At 43.6% G+C, this 18,527-nt stretch overlaps 1 protein-coding gene across 6 annotated transcripts in view; it reads right to left on the reverse strand.

Annotated features, from left to right (window-relative positions):
• IQCK (IQ motif containing K) overlaps positions 1-18,527 on the reverse strand; it is a 126,238-nt gene that overhangs the window by 74,190 nt on the left and 33,521 nt on the right. For 5 of the 6 annotated variants that reach the window (XM_019921798.3, XM_073792256.1, XM_073792257.1 and 2 more), the window contains exons 5-6: positions 13,046-13,098; positions 12,831-12,908 (exon numbers count right to left, since the gene is read on the reverse strand). In XM_019921798.3, coding sequence (XP_019777357.2) covers positions 12,831-12,908; positions 13,046-13,098 — 131 coding nt within the window. The remainder of the gene's footprint in view (positions 1-12,830; positions 12,909-13,045; positions 13,099-18,527) is intronic. The other variant, XM_019921797.3, reaches the window with a different exon arrangement.

Below are 18,527 nucleotides of genomic sequence, written 5' to 3' on the forward strand. Positions count from 1 at the left end.
AAAGGAAAAAGGTTTTCATATGTTTATTCCCAGTAAGTTGTGATTCTTCAGTATACCCATTAAATTTTAAAACCTAATTCTAATTTTCCCCAATCCCATTCAGCCACTTGCTCGGGCCTGAAATCTCCAAGTCAGCCTTGCCTTAGCTCTCTGTCACCCCACATCCAGCATCAAGACAGATCCCAAATCCAACCTCTTCTCACCTTCTCCACTGCAAGCCCCCATCATCTCCTGCCTGCAGTCGCCTGCTCACTGGCCTCTCTGCTTGCACTATTAGCGCTGACTTCCGCCAACTCCCCTCCAGCTGCCAGAGTGATCTTTCTAAAAGATAAATTGGATTACCTCGCTCTTCTGCTCAAAACCCTCCAATAGTTTCCTATCACACTCAAAAGGAAAAAGAAAAATCCAAACTCTTTATCATGGCATCCAAGGCCCCAGCCAAGGTGGGAGCAGCCTCACCGGCCTCTCTGGCTTCCTTTCCTGCCACCCTCTCACCCTCCCTCATCTCTTCTTGCCTCACTGGCCAAGTCTGTTGCTGTCTCAGGGCCTTCGGAGTAGCTGTTCCCTCTGCCTGGAACACTCTTGTTTCCGATCTTCATAGGGTTGGCTCCCTCTGCGTGTCATTCAACCCTCTGTGCAAATGTGAGCCTTCCCCGGCTTCTCTGTCTAAAACGCTAGCACCTCTCACCCTAGGCCTGGGATTCTCAATCCACTTTACTCTGCTTTATTTTTCTTCAAAGCACTTGAGTCTTCTTTACATCATACAATATGTTTCTTTGTTAATTTGGTTATTGTCTGTCTTTACAATGTAAATTCCACAGGGGCCAAGACTTTCTCTCTTTTGTTCTCTACTCTATGGTACCTAGAAACGTGCCTGGAAAAAAGTAGGCACTCAATAAATATTTTTGAATGAATAAATATTATTATAGATAAGGAAATAGAGGACTTTCCTTAATGTCAGAATTTATCAGTGGCGGAGCTGAGGTTAAATGAAGATATTCTGTCTTTCTCTTGCTTGGTCATTCTGCTACCCATGTTTCATCTTGCCAAAGCAGTGGTTACTATCCTCTTAAGATTAAGGATAAAATAATAGCCATCGGGCTTCCCTGGTGGCGCAGCGGTTGAGAGTACGCCTGCCAATGCAGGGGACACGGGTTCGTGCCCCGGTCCGGGAAGATCCCACATGCCACGGAGCGGCTAGGCCCGTGAGCCATGGCCGCTGAGCCTGCGCGTCCGGAGCCTGTGCTCCGCAACGGGAGAGGCCACAGCAGAGAGGCGCCCGCGTACCGCAAAAAAAAAAAAAAAAAAAAAATAATAATAATAGCCATCATTATTTGAATACCTACTTTGAGCCCTCTGCAGTGAATATCTTTCATTTTTATCTGCCTATCATACCCTCCCCCTTTTTGTGGTATCAACCCTCAGATTTTGCTTTGACAGCTCCCCCTCCCTGTATCAGGGGGAATGTGGGTCACAGTGCCTTGTCCTCTCCTGGCCAAGGTGTGCCTCAGAAACCCAAGCTTAGCCAAGCAGATGCCCCTTCCCTGGAAGAGGAATCTTGAGTGGACTGGCAAAGACTAGAGGGGGTCTGTGCTCCCTGGGTCCCTATACCTGCTTCTAAGGCCAGATCCTTACCTTTTCCTTTATGTCTGTGAGTTATCTTTTTACTTTCAATATATACCATTTTTCTTAAGCAGCCTTTAAATTTCTGTTGCTTGCAACAAAAAACTCTGATACCATCTTTAACTGTCACAGCAAGCCTACGATGTAGGTTTTATCACCATCCCCATGGTACAGAAGAGAGGAGCAAGATTCAGGGATGTGAAGGGATTAGTTCCAGGTTACCCAACGTTATACAGTATGTTGGCTGCATAATGGACCAATCCCCAGACTCTGTGAATGTATATATATATATTCCCTTATACGGCAAAAGAGGCTTTGTAGATGTGATTAAATGAATGGTCTTGAGATTATCCTGCATTATCACAGGTGGGCCCAATGATATAATCACAAGGGTCCTTATGAGAGGGAGGCAGAGGGTCACAAGCCCTCCAGGATGGAGGTAGCCTCCAGATACCAGATACGGCAAGAAACAAATATTCCCCTAAAGTCTCCAAAAGGAACCAGCCTTGTCAACACTCAGACTTGAGCCCTGTGAAACTGATTTTGGACTTCTAGCCTCCAGAACTATAAGAGAATAGATCTGTGTTGTTTTAAGCCACCATGGTTGTGGTAATTTGTTAAACAGCACAGGAAACTAGTACTCCAACTAATAAATGGCAGAGCTAAGACTGGAGCCCAGATGTGTCTGCCATGCTGCCTGACACAGGCTCCCTGAGCTCGTTCCCAAAGAGCCAACTGAAAACAACAGGAAGAAGGGGAGGAAGCAGTACCGTGTGCCCCAGAGAAAGGGCCACCCACACAAAAACCTCCAGCAGAAGGAGGCACTCAGAGGATTTATGCACCCCAGCGTGTCCTGAATTCAGGAAACAGGTCTCTTTCCTTCCTGTCTAAAGACAAAAGTTAACATAAAGAGCAAAGACGATTTATTACCCTCACGAGACTCCGGCCTTTCGAATTACTGAGACAGAAATCTTCTATAAGACAAAATGGATTGAAAGGATATTTTTCCTTGCAACAGGGCATGATGGCAAATTTTCTGCCAGGCTACCATCCAACTCTGATCTTTAGTGCAGGACGCATGCCATTTCCCGTGCCGTTTTGAAGGCACAAGCGTTTTGGGTCCCACTGTCAAGCTCAGTGCAGAAAATCTGACCGCTGGCACTTGTCCTCAAACGGCACAGTGACACTTCTATTCTCACCTCAGGTTTTGGTCATAAGATACCTTTCACTGACCTGAAAGTATCGTGGATTTTTCTTTTCTCTTCTTTTATCTAATGGTAGAACTTAGCTGAAAAGACATTTTGCCCAAAACAACCTTTTCTTTTCTCTTCTAAAACACAATCTTTGTTTCATTGAAGGTCTCAGTTTTAATGATGTCTTTCATGAGACTTCTCCCCTGGGACACGGGACCAGATAGGCAGCAGTGCACTTTTGTTCCTTGTGTTTATTCAGTGATTTATTTTTGCAAACAAATTGGATGAATACTTCTTGGTCAAAATAAAAAGCTAAATGTTTCCTGTCCTGAATATGATAGCAAATAATTTCACTGTTTCTGATTGGCTGGTTAAGTCAGGACTATACACAACAGAAGAGGACAGTGCTGGATTCATAAACAGGAGTAAGGCCAACAGGAGATATGAGTAATCCACTGCTGCGGAAAGGAGGGGAAGAAGACCCCCTCCTTAAGCTCTGATTAGAATACGTGCAGATTATATTATTGCTCTAAACTATCACTCCTTTACCTATAAGAGAATCATGCGTCCCTGCTCTTTGTCGTTCGCATGTGGTTTCTGCCTGTGGGTGGTGTCAACTTCCCCCGTAGTACCGATATTGAGCTTGGTCATGGGCCTTGTATTGAGCAATGAAGTGTGAGCAGAAGTACTGTTTGCATGGGTTGGCTATTGCTCGTCTCTCTCTGCTGTGAGACTGAGGAATGGTGATGCTCCTCCCTCCTGGGTCCCAGAATGAGAAGAGACATGGAGCAGAGCCAGAGGTGACACACAGCCAACATTAAACAGGGTGAAGTATAAATCTTTGTTGTTATAAGGCATTGAGATTTAAGAGTTGTTTGTTACTGCAGCAAAACCTAGGGAAAGCTGACTAACACAGGATACTGGAGGGCAGTGGGTAAGTATCATGTAGGAAAACATCAGGGCTCTTTCATTGGCAGGTATCATCCACCTAACTCAAACTGGTGTAAGCAAAAAAAGAAAAAATGTATTTATTGAAAAAGAAAAAAAGGTATTTATTGGTTCACTTAACTAATAGGGGTAGAACTGGCTAACATGCCTAACATGGTGAGATAGATTCAAAACAATGCCATAGGGACTCAGGCTCTGGCCACCTCTCAGTTCTGCTGTTATCCCAGGCACAATCTCTTTAGAGGATTGCCCTCAGCAGCTCAAGGCTTATAACCTCAAAATTCTAAGCCTAGAGGAAAAGACAGAAAAGTTTTCCTGGTTACTTCTTGAAAAATCTTGGGGTTATCTTGGATTTAACCAATTTGGGCGCAAGCACGGTGGTAGGGGGATTCACTGCTCTGATTGGCCAGGCCTGGGTCACATACTCAGCCCAGAGCCAGAGGTGGAATCAGCTCACTTTCTGCTTGAACGGGAAATGGGAGAGGGGTGATCCTTCCAAAAACATAGGGTGTACTGTAACCAGAAGAAGGGGGAAATCAGTGCAGGGCTGGAAAAAACATAAATGTCTAATACAGAGAGCAAGAAAATGGAATAAAAGGAAATAGAATAAATACCCTTTCATTTTGCAATTGTTTTTAATTTTTAAAGTAACTCTATAGACAATATGAAAGCTACAAAATAATATAGAGGAGAAAATAAAAGCCATGTTCCTGCCATTTGGAGTGAAACATCCTTTTGAAAGACCTTAGAGCTAGAGTTATTTAATTCTATGATGATCCTTGATTTAAAACCTTTCCTTTTCACTGTGTAGTTTATTTAACAAATATGTATATTTTTTATATGATAAATCTTAATTATTTTTATAAACCTAATGGAATTTTTAAGGGTTATCCATGTTTATATAAAATAGCTGCATAAAAATACATTTCTTAAAAAAAGAGTCATGGAAAAGAAATGGGTAGCTGAGAAGGGATGGGCAGAGTGAAGAGTATGTGAAATTATGGGGACCTGTGGGAGAAGGACCCATCATTTATGTGATAAGCAATCGGCAGCTGCCCATGGCAAATGATCGCAACCTACCAGCTGTGATCTGATAATATGATGACATCGAGCATCAAAGACAGCTGGACCTGGTAGAACTTGTTTTACTAAGAACATTAAAATAAACCTAAACTCTTATTTTGGATGACTCCCCAGGCTGGTAGATAAGATTATTTGAGGCAATAAATGCTAGTACGCATAATATACAAAGGAGTGGCATCTGACACGGGAGCTGACTCTAAAATGAGCACATAAGATGAAACTCACATTTAGCCAAAATTTCCCCTTGACACACCTTAAATTACCCATATAAAGACACAGCATCTTTCAACGGTCTCTGGTAGCCAGTTTTTCTCCCAGTCTTAGTACAGATCACTCTAAGTACCCGGTGATAGGCGAGGCAGAAGAGTGAAGTAATTCATTATGCTCTTACCAGCTCGGACCCTGGAGCCAGGCTGCCTGGTTCAAATCCTGCGCCTGCTGTTTACTAGCTTGTGACCTTGGGCAAAAAACTTACACCTCTGTGCCTCAGCTCTTTCTCTGAGATACGGCTATGGCCGGCACAGCTATAACCCACAGACTATTCAGTGTTCCCTCACATATCTCAGCCTCCCTTGCTGTTGTTTTGGGGCCAGGCTCTGTGAGAAGAGGTTAAGGTTAAGAACTAAGGTGCCGGGCTTCCCTGGTGGCGCAGTGGTTGAGAGTCCGCCTGCCGATGCAGGGGACGCGGGTTCGTGCCCCGGTCCGGGAAGATCCCACATGCCGTGGAGCGGCTGGGCCTGTGAGCCATGGCTGCTGAGCCTGCGAGTCCGGAGCCTGTGCTCCGCAACGGGAGAGGCCACAGCAGTGAGAGGCCCACATACCGCAAAAAAAAAAAAAAAAAAAAAGACATGTTCCAAATAGCTATAATTTATAAGAAGGCTGTCCAACCTGTATCAGTCTTTGTATAAGAAATCAGCTGTTATTGAGTATTTTGCTGTTGTTTGTAACTGCAGCCTAGTCTAGGCTAGCTTGATTAACACAATGGGGAAATAATAGTTCCTACTTTGTAGGGTTGTTATGGGAGTTAAATTAGGTAATATTTATAAATTGTTCAGAACAGTACCTGAGTAAACACTATATAAATGCTTGGTTGGCAGGTAGGTAGTTAGGTAGGTCATGCAGGTAGACAAAGACAGACAGACAGAAGGAAACAGTTCCCTTATGGGCCGCTCATGTTGTGACTGTCACATAAAACTGAAGACAATTAAGGAAAGGGCTGAGTCATGTGACCCATTTTATGCTTCACCTCCAGTGTACAATTCAGGGGGAATTGCCTGCATTAAAAAAAATTTTATTTCTCTCTCTCTCTTTCTCTTTCTCCTTCCCCCAAGAGCACAACATTGAACTAGCATAAATAAGTCCATATACACAGCAATCCAACTATATACAAAATCTGTCTGTTGGGCTTCCCTGGTGGTGCAGTAGTTAATAATCCGCCTGCCAATGCAGGGGACATGGCTTCAAGCCCTGGTCCAGGAAGATCACACGTGCCGCGGAGCAACGAAGCCTGTGCGCCACAACTACTGAGCCTGCGCTCTAGAGCCACGAGCCACAACTACTGAGCCCGTGTGCTACAACTACTGAAGACCGCGCCCCTAGAGCCTGTGCTCCGCAACAAGAGAAGCCACCGCAATGAAAAGCCCACGCACCGCAACGAAGAGTAGCCCCCGCTCGCCGCAACTAGAGAAAGCCCGCGTGCAGCAATGAAGACCCAACGCAGCCAAAAATAAATAAATAAAATAAATTTTAAAAAACCCAAAACTTTCTGTTCGTGAAGACAAGGACCATGTTTGTGTCATGGTTCCATGGCACGTAGTAGGCATCCAGTAAATGGCAGCCAGCCAGTTTATGAATATGTCTGTTCCATGATTTTAGAGCACATTTAAGCAAGTAATAAATATTAGCTGAATAGATGAACAAATAAATTAAAAATAACTCCCTTTAATAGCTGAAACACACCCATTTGTATATGTATCAATAGTGGGAAAAAAATGTATTCCCTTAAAACTGGCACCATAATTCCTCTTAGGTAAGGAACTAGCTTTGTTTAGATGAAAGACCATTTCACAGATGGAAAAACTGAGACTCTGAGAGCTTATGTCATCTGTGCTGAGCCACACAGCTGGAAGGAGTAGAGCGTGGTTTAGCATGCAGAGCTGTGATTCCAGAGCCCAGGTTCCTAACCCCTACACTGCACTACCTTCACTTTGACGTCCAGGACATTCTTACACCTCCCTTGACAGCTCCGGGATTTGACTTGTCATCTTCTTCAACCCACCCCCACAAGCCTCTCAGATACTTCATTATTCATACTGATGACACCTCCAACACCATGGCCTCGAGTCCATGTGATCCCATGACCCCCTTCTTCCTTCGTGACAGTCACATCTTAGAACGGGTTGTCCCTGAAAGACTGTCACATCTCATCTTCCCAAAGTCCTGATCTCATCATAGTCTTCTCTGTCCTTTCATCTTTCCCACCCACTCACTTCTATTTATATTGTATTTTGCCCTTATGTGAGACTATGACTTGGGTTATTGGTGTCCATCTAGAACAGGGCTCAGCAAACTACAGCCCATCGGTCAAATCTGGCCCATCACCTACCGTTGCAAGTAGAGTGGTACTGGAACATAGCCACGGCCTTTTGTCACGTGTTGTCTATGGACAACTATGGAGTTGAGTAGTTGCAACAGAGACCGCACGTGTCCTGCCAAGCCTAAAAGATTTACTGCGCTGACCTGACCTAGAAAGCCATTTCCTTGTTCCCCAGGAGCTCTGAGGTTATTGGAGCCATGTTCTTAGGGCAAGCCCACAGCTCTGGTCATATTAATCCTCCTCATTGCCACTGGGGAGAATTGGGTTTGGCACTGGAGTGGGGCGGGGAGGGAGAATGAGGCTGATGTGAGGGGACTGGCTGGTGAGCTGTGCCGGTTCAGAGCCGGGTCTCAACCAGGGTAACACAGACGTCCCCAGCACCGTGAGGCTTCTCACTTGGGCCCACACCTGTCGCTCTCCCCGCCACACCCCAGGGCCCTTTTCCTTCCATGTCATTTGAGCCTCTCAGCATCATGTGAAAACTCAGTCTCCTCCACTGCCTGTCACTCCAGCCATCACCCACGGAGAACAGCCCACAGCCCCCCCAGTTCACCTCCAGTCAACAGATTCCTCCTTGCTCACAGCCTATCCGCTATTCAATCAGCTGGTCATGAGGAGCTTTGAAACATCTTACTGTTTCTTTTCCTTTTAATGTTTTATTATGGAAAATTTCAAAGATATAAAAAAGTAGGCAGAAAAAAAATGAACCCAGTTCACCATACAGCTTCATTTATACTGTTCTCCATGTCAGTCACTCAATGTAACTTCCCCCAACCTTATCCATTGACATCATATGATTTCATATTTCATTCATAAATATTTCAGCATGTTTCTCTAAAAAGAAGTAACTTTTTATTGTGAATACGAAATCATTATCAAACCTCAAATAAAATAACAATAATGCTTTCTACCATCAATTATTTACTAGGTGTTCAAATTTCCAGTTGCCTCCTAATTTTTCTTTTTAGTTTGTTTCTTTGAATCAGGATCCAAATAAGATCCATTGAAATTTCAAAAACTGTATGGACCTACCATCCCCATTTTAGTGCTTCCGAGTTTGGTTATGTTTCTTACTTCCAGTGTGAACACGTAATGTAGTGTTTCTGTCTCTTTCTGAAAATTGGTTGTTAAATCATTAACACAATTCAGAAAATATAGTAATTTATTAGAAAAATGTAAGACATCATTCTTAGAAAAGTTAACAATGCTTTTCCATGTACTTAAGATCCTGTAGGGGAACAAAATTTGCCGCCCAAAATGTCTCTTTGCCATGTGGATTATCTCAAGCTGAAAACAATCAAGGCCCAAAAGATTCAGGAAGAAACTTCCTCCTAACTGCCTAAAAAGAATTTAGATGGAAGGCCTGTGCCTGGAATAGAGTTATCACTAGAGATATCGGCAAAGAATGTGGGTTGGGTGTGGTGGGGAAACTTAGACATCAGAGTCCACTCTCTGTCCCACTGTCTCCGCAGGGCCCCTCCAATATTTATTTACCAAACATATGCTTTTCCATCTTCATGGCAATTGCCTTCCTCCCCTTTGAAGTCTCAGGTCCCTACCCCTAACATCCTCTGTTGTCTTTAACTGCAGATGGTATTTAAGGTGAGGGTTTCAGACATTTTGGTGAGTTACTCAGTTCTCCTGGGCCTCTCCCATGTATATAGGTTATTAAACTTTTGTTTGATTTTCTCCTGTTAATCTATCTCAGGTCAATTTGATCGTTATACCGTCCAGAAGAACCTAGAAGGGTAGAGGGAAATTTCTCGCTCTCAGACAATCCTCTGGGCCTAGTCTAGACCTTTTACTATATTAGCTTTGCCAGTTTTCAACACTGATTTTACCCAACCACCTGTTTCCTCCACCTCTTTTCCAGGGTTGCTGGAAATAATCTCATAAGCAGGCTGTTTATATGCATCACAAATTCAGGCCATCAGCTGGGCCATCCCTACTCATCATCCCTAGTTGATTCCCTATCGGTTTCACCACAGCAGCTGTTGCAGCCTCCTCCCCTCCCCCACAAGCCTCCAGAACCTGGGCCTCCTTCTCGGCAGACACCTTCACATCCACACGAACGACCAGAATGACAGTGCCCACCGTGAACTTTCTCAGCTCTTCTCCCTTCCCCCTCAGATTTCCTCTCACTTTTCCTTCTGGATTCAATCAGAAGTTCTCAACCAGGGGCAATTTTTCTGTCTCCCCACATTTGCCAGTATCTGGAGACATTCTTGATGGTGAGGACCACAGGGGGTGCTACTAGCATGTGGAGTGGGGGAAGGCTGGAGATGCTGTGAAACATCCTATAGGCCAGCCCCTCACAACAAAGAATTACCGGGTGATAGATGTCAGTAGGCTTGGGGAAACGTGGGTTAGAAATGGTCTCTTGGCTCCTGCCCTACCTGCCTCTCTGCTCTCCCTGTTCAAGAGCATTCTCGAGAAGGATATGGCACCTGAGTTCTTGCCTCTTCAAGACCAAATCTGGGCACCAGCCAGCTTGGCCACTGGCCCAACCTGACTGGCTCCAGGCCAGTGGTGGAGTGGGGCATAGATGGTCTTGTGCATCCCCATTTCCCTTTAATGCTTTATTAACATTTGTTTTACAACACTCACTACAGAAACTACAGCTACTTGTAAACACATCTCTCTCATTCCAAGGGTCAGAGCCATATTTTATTCATCTCTGTTTTCTCCACAGCACCAAGCTCTTTGCATTGCATTTGGTAGATATTCAATAAATATTTATTGCATCAAATTAGATTAGTATCATTTACATTTTTATCATGCTCGGGGCACCTCTTTGAAAGGTAACGGAAGCAGAGAACACAAATGCCAGTTAAAGCAAGAGCTTTTGTGTTTCTGTTCTTGTGGAGTCCAACTGAAATGCTTGCTATTGCTACTTTGCAGTATACTTACATGAGCTGCCAGTGGAAGTTAGCAACTATTTTAAATTAAGGTATTTTTACGATAAATGACTAGAGATTTGAGAGAACTCTTACTTAGAGAAACTCTCTTATTTTTAAGACTCTTCTTCATTGTTTTTTTTTTAATATTTATTTATTTATTTACTTGTTTGGTTGCATCAGGTCTTAGTTGCGGCAGGTGGGCTCCTTAGTTGTGGTTCCAGAGCTCCTTTATTGTGGCTTATGAACTCTTAGTTGCAGCATGCATGTGAGATCTAGTTCCCAGAACAGGGATCGAACCCAGGCCCCCTGCATTGGGAGTGCAGTCTTAACCACTGCACCACCAGGGAAGTCCCTTCATTGGTTATTGTAAGTGGGAAAATGTTTCATTTTCAACCTGGAGAAATATGCTAATCTTTCACTTATTAATCATTTATAATCTATAAATTATAGGCTTTCCATGTTCTTTTCTTTTTTTTTTTTTTTTTTGCGATACACGGGCATCTCACTGCTGTGGCCTCTCCCGTTGCGGAGCACAGGCTCCGGACGCGCAGGGCCAGCAGCCACGGCTCACGTGCCCAGCCGCTCCATGGCACGTGGGATCCTCCCGGACCGGGGCACGAACCCGCGTCCCCTGCATCAGCAGGCGGACTCCCAACCACTGCGCCACCAGGGAAGCCCGGCTTTCCATTTTCACAGTGGACAAAATTAGGCAGAGGCTTAGAAGCTTAATAAGAAGCAAGATTTTCTAATATCGTTCTCTTTCCAATGTATAGGTAGTCACAGATTTTTAAAAACTGGTTAATACCTGAATTCTTTTAAACTCTCAAAATTGAGAAAGTCAGCCAAGGGTCTATTCAACTTGGCATTCCCCAGAAGGGCAGATTTAAGCAAAAGATGTAACATTTGAGGGCTAAGGGTCTAATTTCATTTTTTTCTACTCTGTTTAATATGGGATTTTACAAAACTTACTTAATTTCCTAGTGTCTCAGTTTCCTGACATTGTTCTTGCAAAGGGCTGGTGTGAAAATATTTTCAAAGAAATAAGTTAAATATTATTTTCTCTAAATTGAGTTGTCTTTCTTCCACTTATGGCTTAAAATTGTGGATCACTGCTTAAACGTCATCCTCCAGGGACTTCCCTGGTGGTCCAGTGGCTAAGACTCCACACTCCCAATGCAGGGGGCCTGGGTTCGATCCCTGGTCAGGGAACTCAATCCCATATGCCATAACTAAAGATCCTACACATGGCAACAAAAATCCTGCATGCTGCAACTAAAGATCCCAAACATGGCAACAAAGATCCTGCACGCCACAACTAAAGATCTGGCACACAGCAACAAAGATCCTACGTGCCACAACTAAGAACCGGTGCAGCCAAATAAATAAATACTAAAAAAAAAAAAAAAGTCATCCTCCAAGTGAGGTCTTTCCTGACCGCCCTATATAAAATTAAGTCCCGTCAATACTCTATATTCTCCCCTCTTTGCTTTATTCTTCTCTATAGCACTTACTTGCTTATTGTCTGCCATCCCCCACCAGAATATAAGCTCCACTAAGTCAGGAGTTTTGGCTACTTTGTTCACTGCTTTATCTCCAGCACCTAGAATGATGTTTGGCACACAGTAGTACTCAATAAACATTTACTGTACGAATGAACAAATTATGCAAATCTAGAAATGTCATAGGCTATAAAGCTATCAAAGGCATGAATTAGATGTAATTGAGTCAACATGGCTAGATCTCAAAAGCATGTATTTCAGTCAAATAAAAGCAAGTTGCAGGATAATGCATAAATTTCCTCATCTGCAAAATAGGGCTGGTAATAGCATTGTTATGAGGATCAAGTTAGTTCATGAGCGTTAAATGCTGAGACCCGTGATACAAGCACTCAATAAATGTTAGTGGTCATTATTATTACTATATCACTGATGATAAACAGGTCACATAAAGTAATATTACTAATTTTGTATGATATAATCTAATTTTATATAATTAAGTAACTAATTTTAAGACAACGGAAGGATGCAGTATAGACCAAGCTGATTAATTCTGTGAGGAGAGAAAACTCAGATTAGAATGACGGTCAAAGAGAGTATTAACCTCATCTGTCATGTTCTAATATTTTAAATGTAAATGATGCATATAACTACAAAGTAATATTTAGAAAAGTTTAGTCGTATTTCCTGAGACATAATGACCTTTAGGGCTAGGAGGAGAGGAAGAGAGAATGGAGAGATGAATTACTTAGGATAAGAAAATTTTTTAAGTTTTCTATTTTATTTCTGAAGTGCTTCTTGAATAATCACTGCATGGATAGGATGCCCTTAGCCTAGAATAAAAATAACCAGAGAAAAGAGCCACATACACAACTGATGCAGGGTCCTGGATGGATTACATGAGTTAGTTCTCATAGATTGGAGGAAAACGATCATTAACACAATCTTCAAGTTAGGAATAAATTATTCAAAGCCTTGTGTCATTACTTACTGCAGTTTCAGCCACTCTTCCACAAATGGAATGGAGAAGAATTCTGTGAATGTCTCCCCTATCCTCTTTGGATTTTGACTGGTCACGATGCCATATGTTTTGATCAACAAGAAAACAATAAGCAAGAATTCAAGTCAGTTGTTGCTATTCTGCTGGCAAATTAACACTATTGGACCCTTAGGGTCATGGAATATTCAAAGACGTGAAAAACTTACTTGTATAACCATTCGGTCAGAAAATCACAGGCAATGAATTTGGTTCTTTTCCTCTAAAGAGAGAAGAGAGAATTAAATTATATTCTTTGCCCCCATGTTTAAGTTGGACAAAGGAGGAGGGGTTAATTGATTGCTTGTGTTAGATGAAATATGCATAAGTCCTTGGTGAGGTTTATAAGCACAACAACAAACAATAACTCAGGCAATGTAAAGAATTCTGACAACATTTCGCTAGTCATCTTGGGTAAGCATATATTCTGACTATATTAACAGGGACTAATAAAAGACAATGCACATAGTAGGAGGCTTATTACATGCATTTTGGATTTATCTCAGAAGGATTTCTTTAAATCTAGACCTTGATTCAGAGTAAGTATATTTATTCCTTTCCCCCAGTCCACTCAGATCCTCAGAATAGCAGTACTTCGGGTCTGGGTGCCGTTGGCCAGTGCATTGACTCTGCCAGCTGCCCACCCATCAGCCCCTCTCCACTTCATCCTTATTACCAGAAACCTGATGACAATCAGTCCAGGGGAAAAACATTTCCCAGCCTCCCATGTAGCAAGGGACAACCATATGACATAGTTCTGCTGTTTGAGATAGAAATGGACATGTCCCATGGATTTCTGAGAAAGTGCTACTTTCTTGATTTCTGCTGCCCTTTTCTTTGAAGTTTCCTTCTACTTCTTTCAGTCTAGAACACAGATGTGGGGCTGGAAGTGGAGCAGCACCTACCAGCCAAGAGGCCAAAAGCAGGGGGTTAGAAGGAACCTGGGCCTTTAATGACTTCTTTAAGCCACTGTACCAGTTTGTGGCTGACCTATTCTGGATATCCTGATACGTAAGGAAAAATAAACTCCATCTGGATTATTGGCACTGTTCTTGAGTTTTCATAACATGAAGCTGAATGCAGTTCCTAGGTGATACACAGCTAGTAAGCCTCAGGGAAAGAACGTCCTAGAGTAATGGGGGACGAGGCTCGCAGAACAGCAAAGGAGAGGAGCACTGGGTATCCTGCTTCCTAGTCCCATTTAAAGTGTCTTGTAACCCAAACAGAACCAGTTAACTCCTTTTAGAAGATTGTTATGGGACTTCCCTGGTGACGCAGTGGTTAAGAATCACCTGCCAATGCGGGGGACACGGGTTCGAGCCCTGGTCCGGGAAGATCCCACATGCCGTGGAGCAACTAAGCCCATGTGCCACGACTACTGAGCCTGCGCTCTAGAGCCGGCAAGCCACAACTACTGAGTCTGTGTGCCACAACTACTGAAGCCCACACGCCTAGAGCCCGTGCTCCACAACAAGAGAGGTCACCGCGATGAGAAGCCCGTGCACGGCAGCGAAGAGTAGCCCCTGCTTTCCGCAACTAGAGAAAGCCCGTGTGCAGCAACGAAGACCCAAGGCAGCTAAATAAATAAATAAATATTGTCCAAATAGCAGGGGCTAAGAACCAGTCGTTGGTTAGTTACCATGTGAAGAGATCCTTCCCAGGAATGAAGGCAAGACAGACTCTGCTGGAAATTCTCCTTGCCCCTCCAGGTGTACCCTTTTCCACCGCACTCTGTGCCTTAGCAGGTTGATTTTATGGTTCATATCAACCAGGCTCGTTTACTCTGTTGTTGGGTCCAGCCACTGGGAGGTACCAGCAGGAGATCCGAGAGAGGGAAGAGAGAAAGGCAGGGTATAATGGGTTGAGCTGTGTCTCCTCCTGGCCCCTTTGCCCCAAATTCAGATTCTCCCACACTTCAGAAAGTGACCTTATTTGGAAATTGGATCATAATTAGTTAAGCCCAGCCACTCCTGAAGTACACAACAACTCCAACGAGAGTGAACAAATTTGGGGTTCTATTAGTAAGGAAGAAGAGTAGACCACCAATGGCAGATTCCTAACGACATAGTGCTAGACCCTGGATCCAGCTATGCCTGAAGCCAAATCCCCTGAACCTTTCATGAGCCAATATATTTCCTTTTTTTACTCAGCCAGTTTGTGCTGTTTATTGCTTCCAACAGTAAGAGTTTTAGTTACTATTCCTTTCTTCTCCCATTGGCTAACTCCATTTGCCTTTCAAGATGCCTCTTGGGGGCTTTCCTGGTGGCCCAGTGGTTAAAAATCTGCCTGCCAATGCAGGGTACACAGGTTCGAGCCCTGGCCCAGGAAGATCCCACATGCCACGGAGCAACTAAGCCCGTGCACTACAACTACTGAGCCTGCGCTCTAGAGACTGTGCACCACAACTACTGAAGCCCGCATGCCTAGGACCTGTGCTCCACAACAAGAGAAGCCACCGCAGTGAGAAGCCCACCCTCTGCAACTAGAGAAAGCCCACTCGCAGCAACCAAGACACAACACAGCCAAAAATAAAATAAATAAATTTATTTAAAAAAAAAAAGATGCCTCTTGGAAGCCTTTCTGAGCATTCTTACCCTCTTCGGTTTAGAGTAAGCACCTCCCACCACCGCCAGTTCTGTGTGTCCCTCTGTCACAGCACCTCAGGTGTAACTGTAACCTAACTGCCAGCCCACATGCCCATTTCCTCTATCAAACTATAAATTCTCTGAGGACAGGGGATGTGTCTTCTTTTTCTTTATGTTCCCAGTGCTTGAGTGCCTGGCAAAGAGTAGGTGATCAATGAGTGGTGAGTAAGTGAATGACTGACCTCACCATTCAACTCTCAAGCAAAAAAGCAAGAAGGAACTCATGCACAAGAATTCTGACATTTATAAGTAGGCATTGCTAATAAATTCTGGACAATTTCTCTTCACTTTCTTCCCCTAATGTTTTATTTATTAGGGGAAATATTTTCTTCTTCTTTTTTTCTTTTTCCCCCTTTACTTTGAAATAGCCAAATCAGCTTTATAAGCTTAAATAAGGTTAAAAAGATTGTTGTAAAATTGATTCTCACCAAAAAGGAAAGTGCCACTTAAGATTTTTCACTGAAAGCTTTATTATAGCTGTTAGTACATAAAATACGGGTGCCTGATTTGCTGGAGATGCAGTCTTTTACCTCACTGCTGATAGCCTTTTATTAAAAAAGTGAAACACTGCTGGCCATGGTAATAAAATTAAATGTACTAGACCATGTAATGGGGTCTTCTAAGTCTGCATTGCAAGAGTAAGATTCCCCTTGAAAAGCTACCTTTAACCAAAATAAGAAAATACTTGTACAACAATGCAAATATGTATCTAGCATGAAGCGCCAGCTAATAATTGAAACAATCCTGCAGCTGTAGGAGAGCAGTGTCTCTCTCTCTCTCTCTCTCTCCTTACAAAAGATGCATTGTTCCCTTAGCGTTCACTGCACCGTTTGGTGGTAAAGATTCCTTCTATGAAGGGAATGCAGCTTGACTTACTCTATTAAATTGACTTTTAAAATAGCCAAATGGTCTGATGTATGAAGGTCATGTAGACAGATTTAATCATTTTGATGCAAAGAAATAAAATTGAAGAAATTGTGTTTTCCTTCTGTCCTGGGCAAGTGTGGACGTGCTGTGCATACTCAGACACACAGAACAGTGGCGATATTGTTCAGCTGTTGTTTAGTTTAAAAATTATCTGCTGGGAGCTGAAAGAGAGAAGGGAAAGCAAATGAAAAGTTGTGGTGAGTGAGGAGATAAGAGAGGAAGTAATAGAGAGAAAATTAAAGAGTGAGATTAAGAAAGTGTGGGCACTGGGGTTTATGTAATGTGGCCAAATACACGGAGTTCATGATTGTTAACGGGTAAAAATGTCCAAGTTTGGGTAAGCAGGGTGATCAGTTAAGGCAACCTTATACGAGGTTAAAAAACAATTTTTAAAAAATCCAGAATTAAAAGGAAAAAGACTAAGCGTCAAGGGAGAAGGCATCATCATGTCATCATGAATCTGCAACTCTGTTGTGCATCCAAGAAAACAAGCTGGGTGGACAGCAGGATGAGTTGATAGACTGGTGGACAGATAATGATGAAGCAAATAAAGCGAAACAGTAACCATGAAACCTAGGTGGGTGTTTACTCTGAAATTCTTCCAGCTCTTCTACATGTTGGAAAAAAGTTTATAATAAAACTGAGGGCAGGAGAACAAATCATAAAAGACTCAAACCCCAAAGAGAGAAAGGGCAGAAATCAGACAGTATTTTGTACCAATTTTTATGTTGAATACATGTATAGGAGGCAGACTGGAGGACTGAAGATGGGAAAGAGGAACAACTCACATTAGAAAGCCACTGACGCTCTTCCAGTAACTAATGTAATTTCACCCCACCAAGGTCAAAAGCACAGGCTGTGAGCTTAGTGAAGCATGGCTGGCTAGAGCACGGTGTTGGTTGAGGCTCTCTGGGTCTGCAAGGGAGAGAAAGCTGCTCGGGTTACCTTGGTTACTGGGCTTTTTTCAAAAGTGCGTTTAGGCTAGACTTTGCTGTAACAAACACCCCCCAAATCTGAGAAGCTTGTGTCATCGATGGTTTCTCCCTCGTATTACACGAACATTTCCACCAGCGTGGCTCTCTGCTCCATGCGATCTTTGCTCTGGGCCTCAGGCTGACAGGGCAGCCTCTCTCTGAAATGTTGCTGGTTGTCATGGCAAATGACACGGATATGGTGAAGTATTCTTTGACTCTTAAAGCACATTTTAAATGACACGCCCATTCATTCCACTGACCAAAGCAGTGATGTGGTCAAGCTTCCCTTAGGGAGAGGCCACAAATATCTTTGAACAATAATATAACCTAGCACAGGGGTTACTGTAAAGGTAGAAGGAATGTGAGAATTCCTCTTACCAGGGGCAGAGCCAGGTCTCAGGAAGAAGCGGACCAGTGTCCACAGCTGTCCAGGCACGGGACAGGTGAGCCAGAGTCGTCCACCAGTAGCTTGGTGGCCCAGCAACAGCTCTGCTCCTAGCTTCACACGGAACTCAGCTTTCTGGCCGTGGCTTCTTTCTCAGCTTGCTGCTGCTTTCTCCGCTGCTCTCTCCTAGCTGGTTCTTTCTCCTGCTCTCTCTGCTTTGAGGTCTGCCGACTCACAGCTTTCCAAGCTTTCTGGTGTTTCTCCCCTTCTACCCACACTATGATCTGCCCTTTCTCTCTGTTGTCTGACATCCTCACGCCCCAGACAGGAGAATCTGATTGGGCTGGTTAGACACTACCCAGGATGGACCATCCCTGTTGGGCAGAGCAATGCCAGACCATTTCCCAGCCCCTTGCCATCCCCGAGAGGCTGCCCACAGGGCCTGAAACTTATTCCTGGCTCAGTCACTTGTGGCCAGAGTGATGGGGACATGGACAAAGCAGGGACAAGGGCCTGCAGTTATGGCTGTGGGCATGGCACCCACTTAGAATGTCATGGCCTCCTTTCCCACATAGATGTTCCCCATAAGAAACTTCCAGATACCCGAGACCATGCACCTCCCACCCAAACATGACAAAAGTGAACAATAACTGTAATCCTAGGAATGAGCACACACAAGGACGATAACCAGATGCCAAAATGCTTGTCACAGAAAACTTCA

Source organism: Tursiops truncatus, chromosome 15 (genome assembly GCF_011762595.2).
Source record: "Tursiops truncatus isolate mTurTru1 chromosome 15, mTurTru1.mat.Y, whole genome shotgun sequence".
Lineage (NCBI taxonomy): Eukaryota > Metazoa > Chordata > Mammalia > Artiodactyla > Delphinidae > Tursiops > Tursiops truncatus.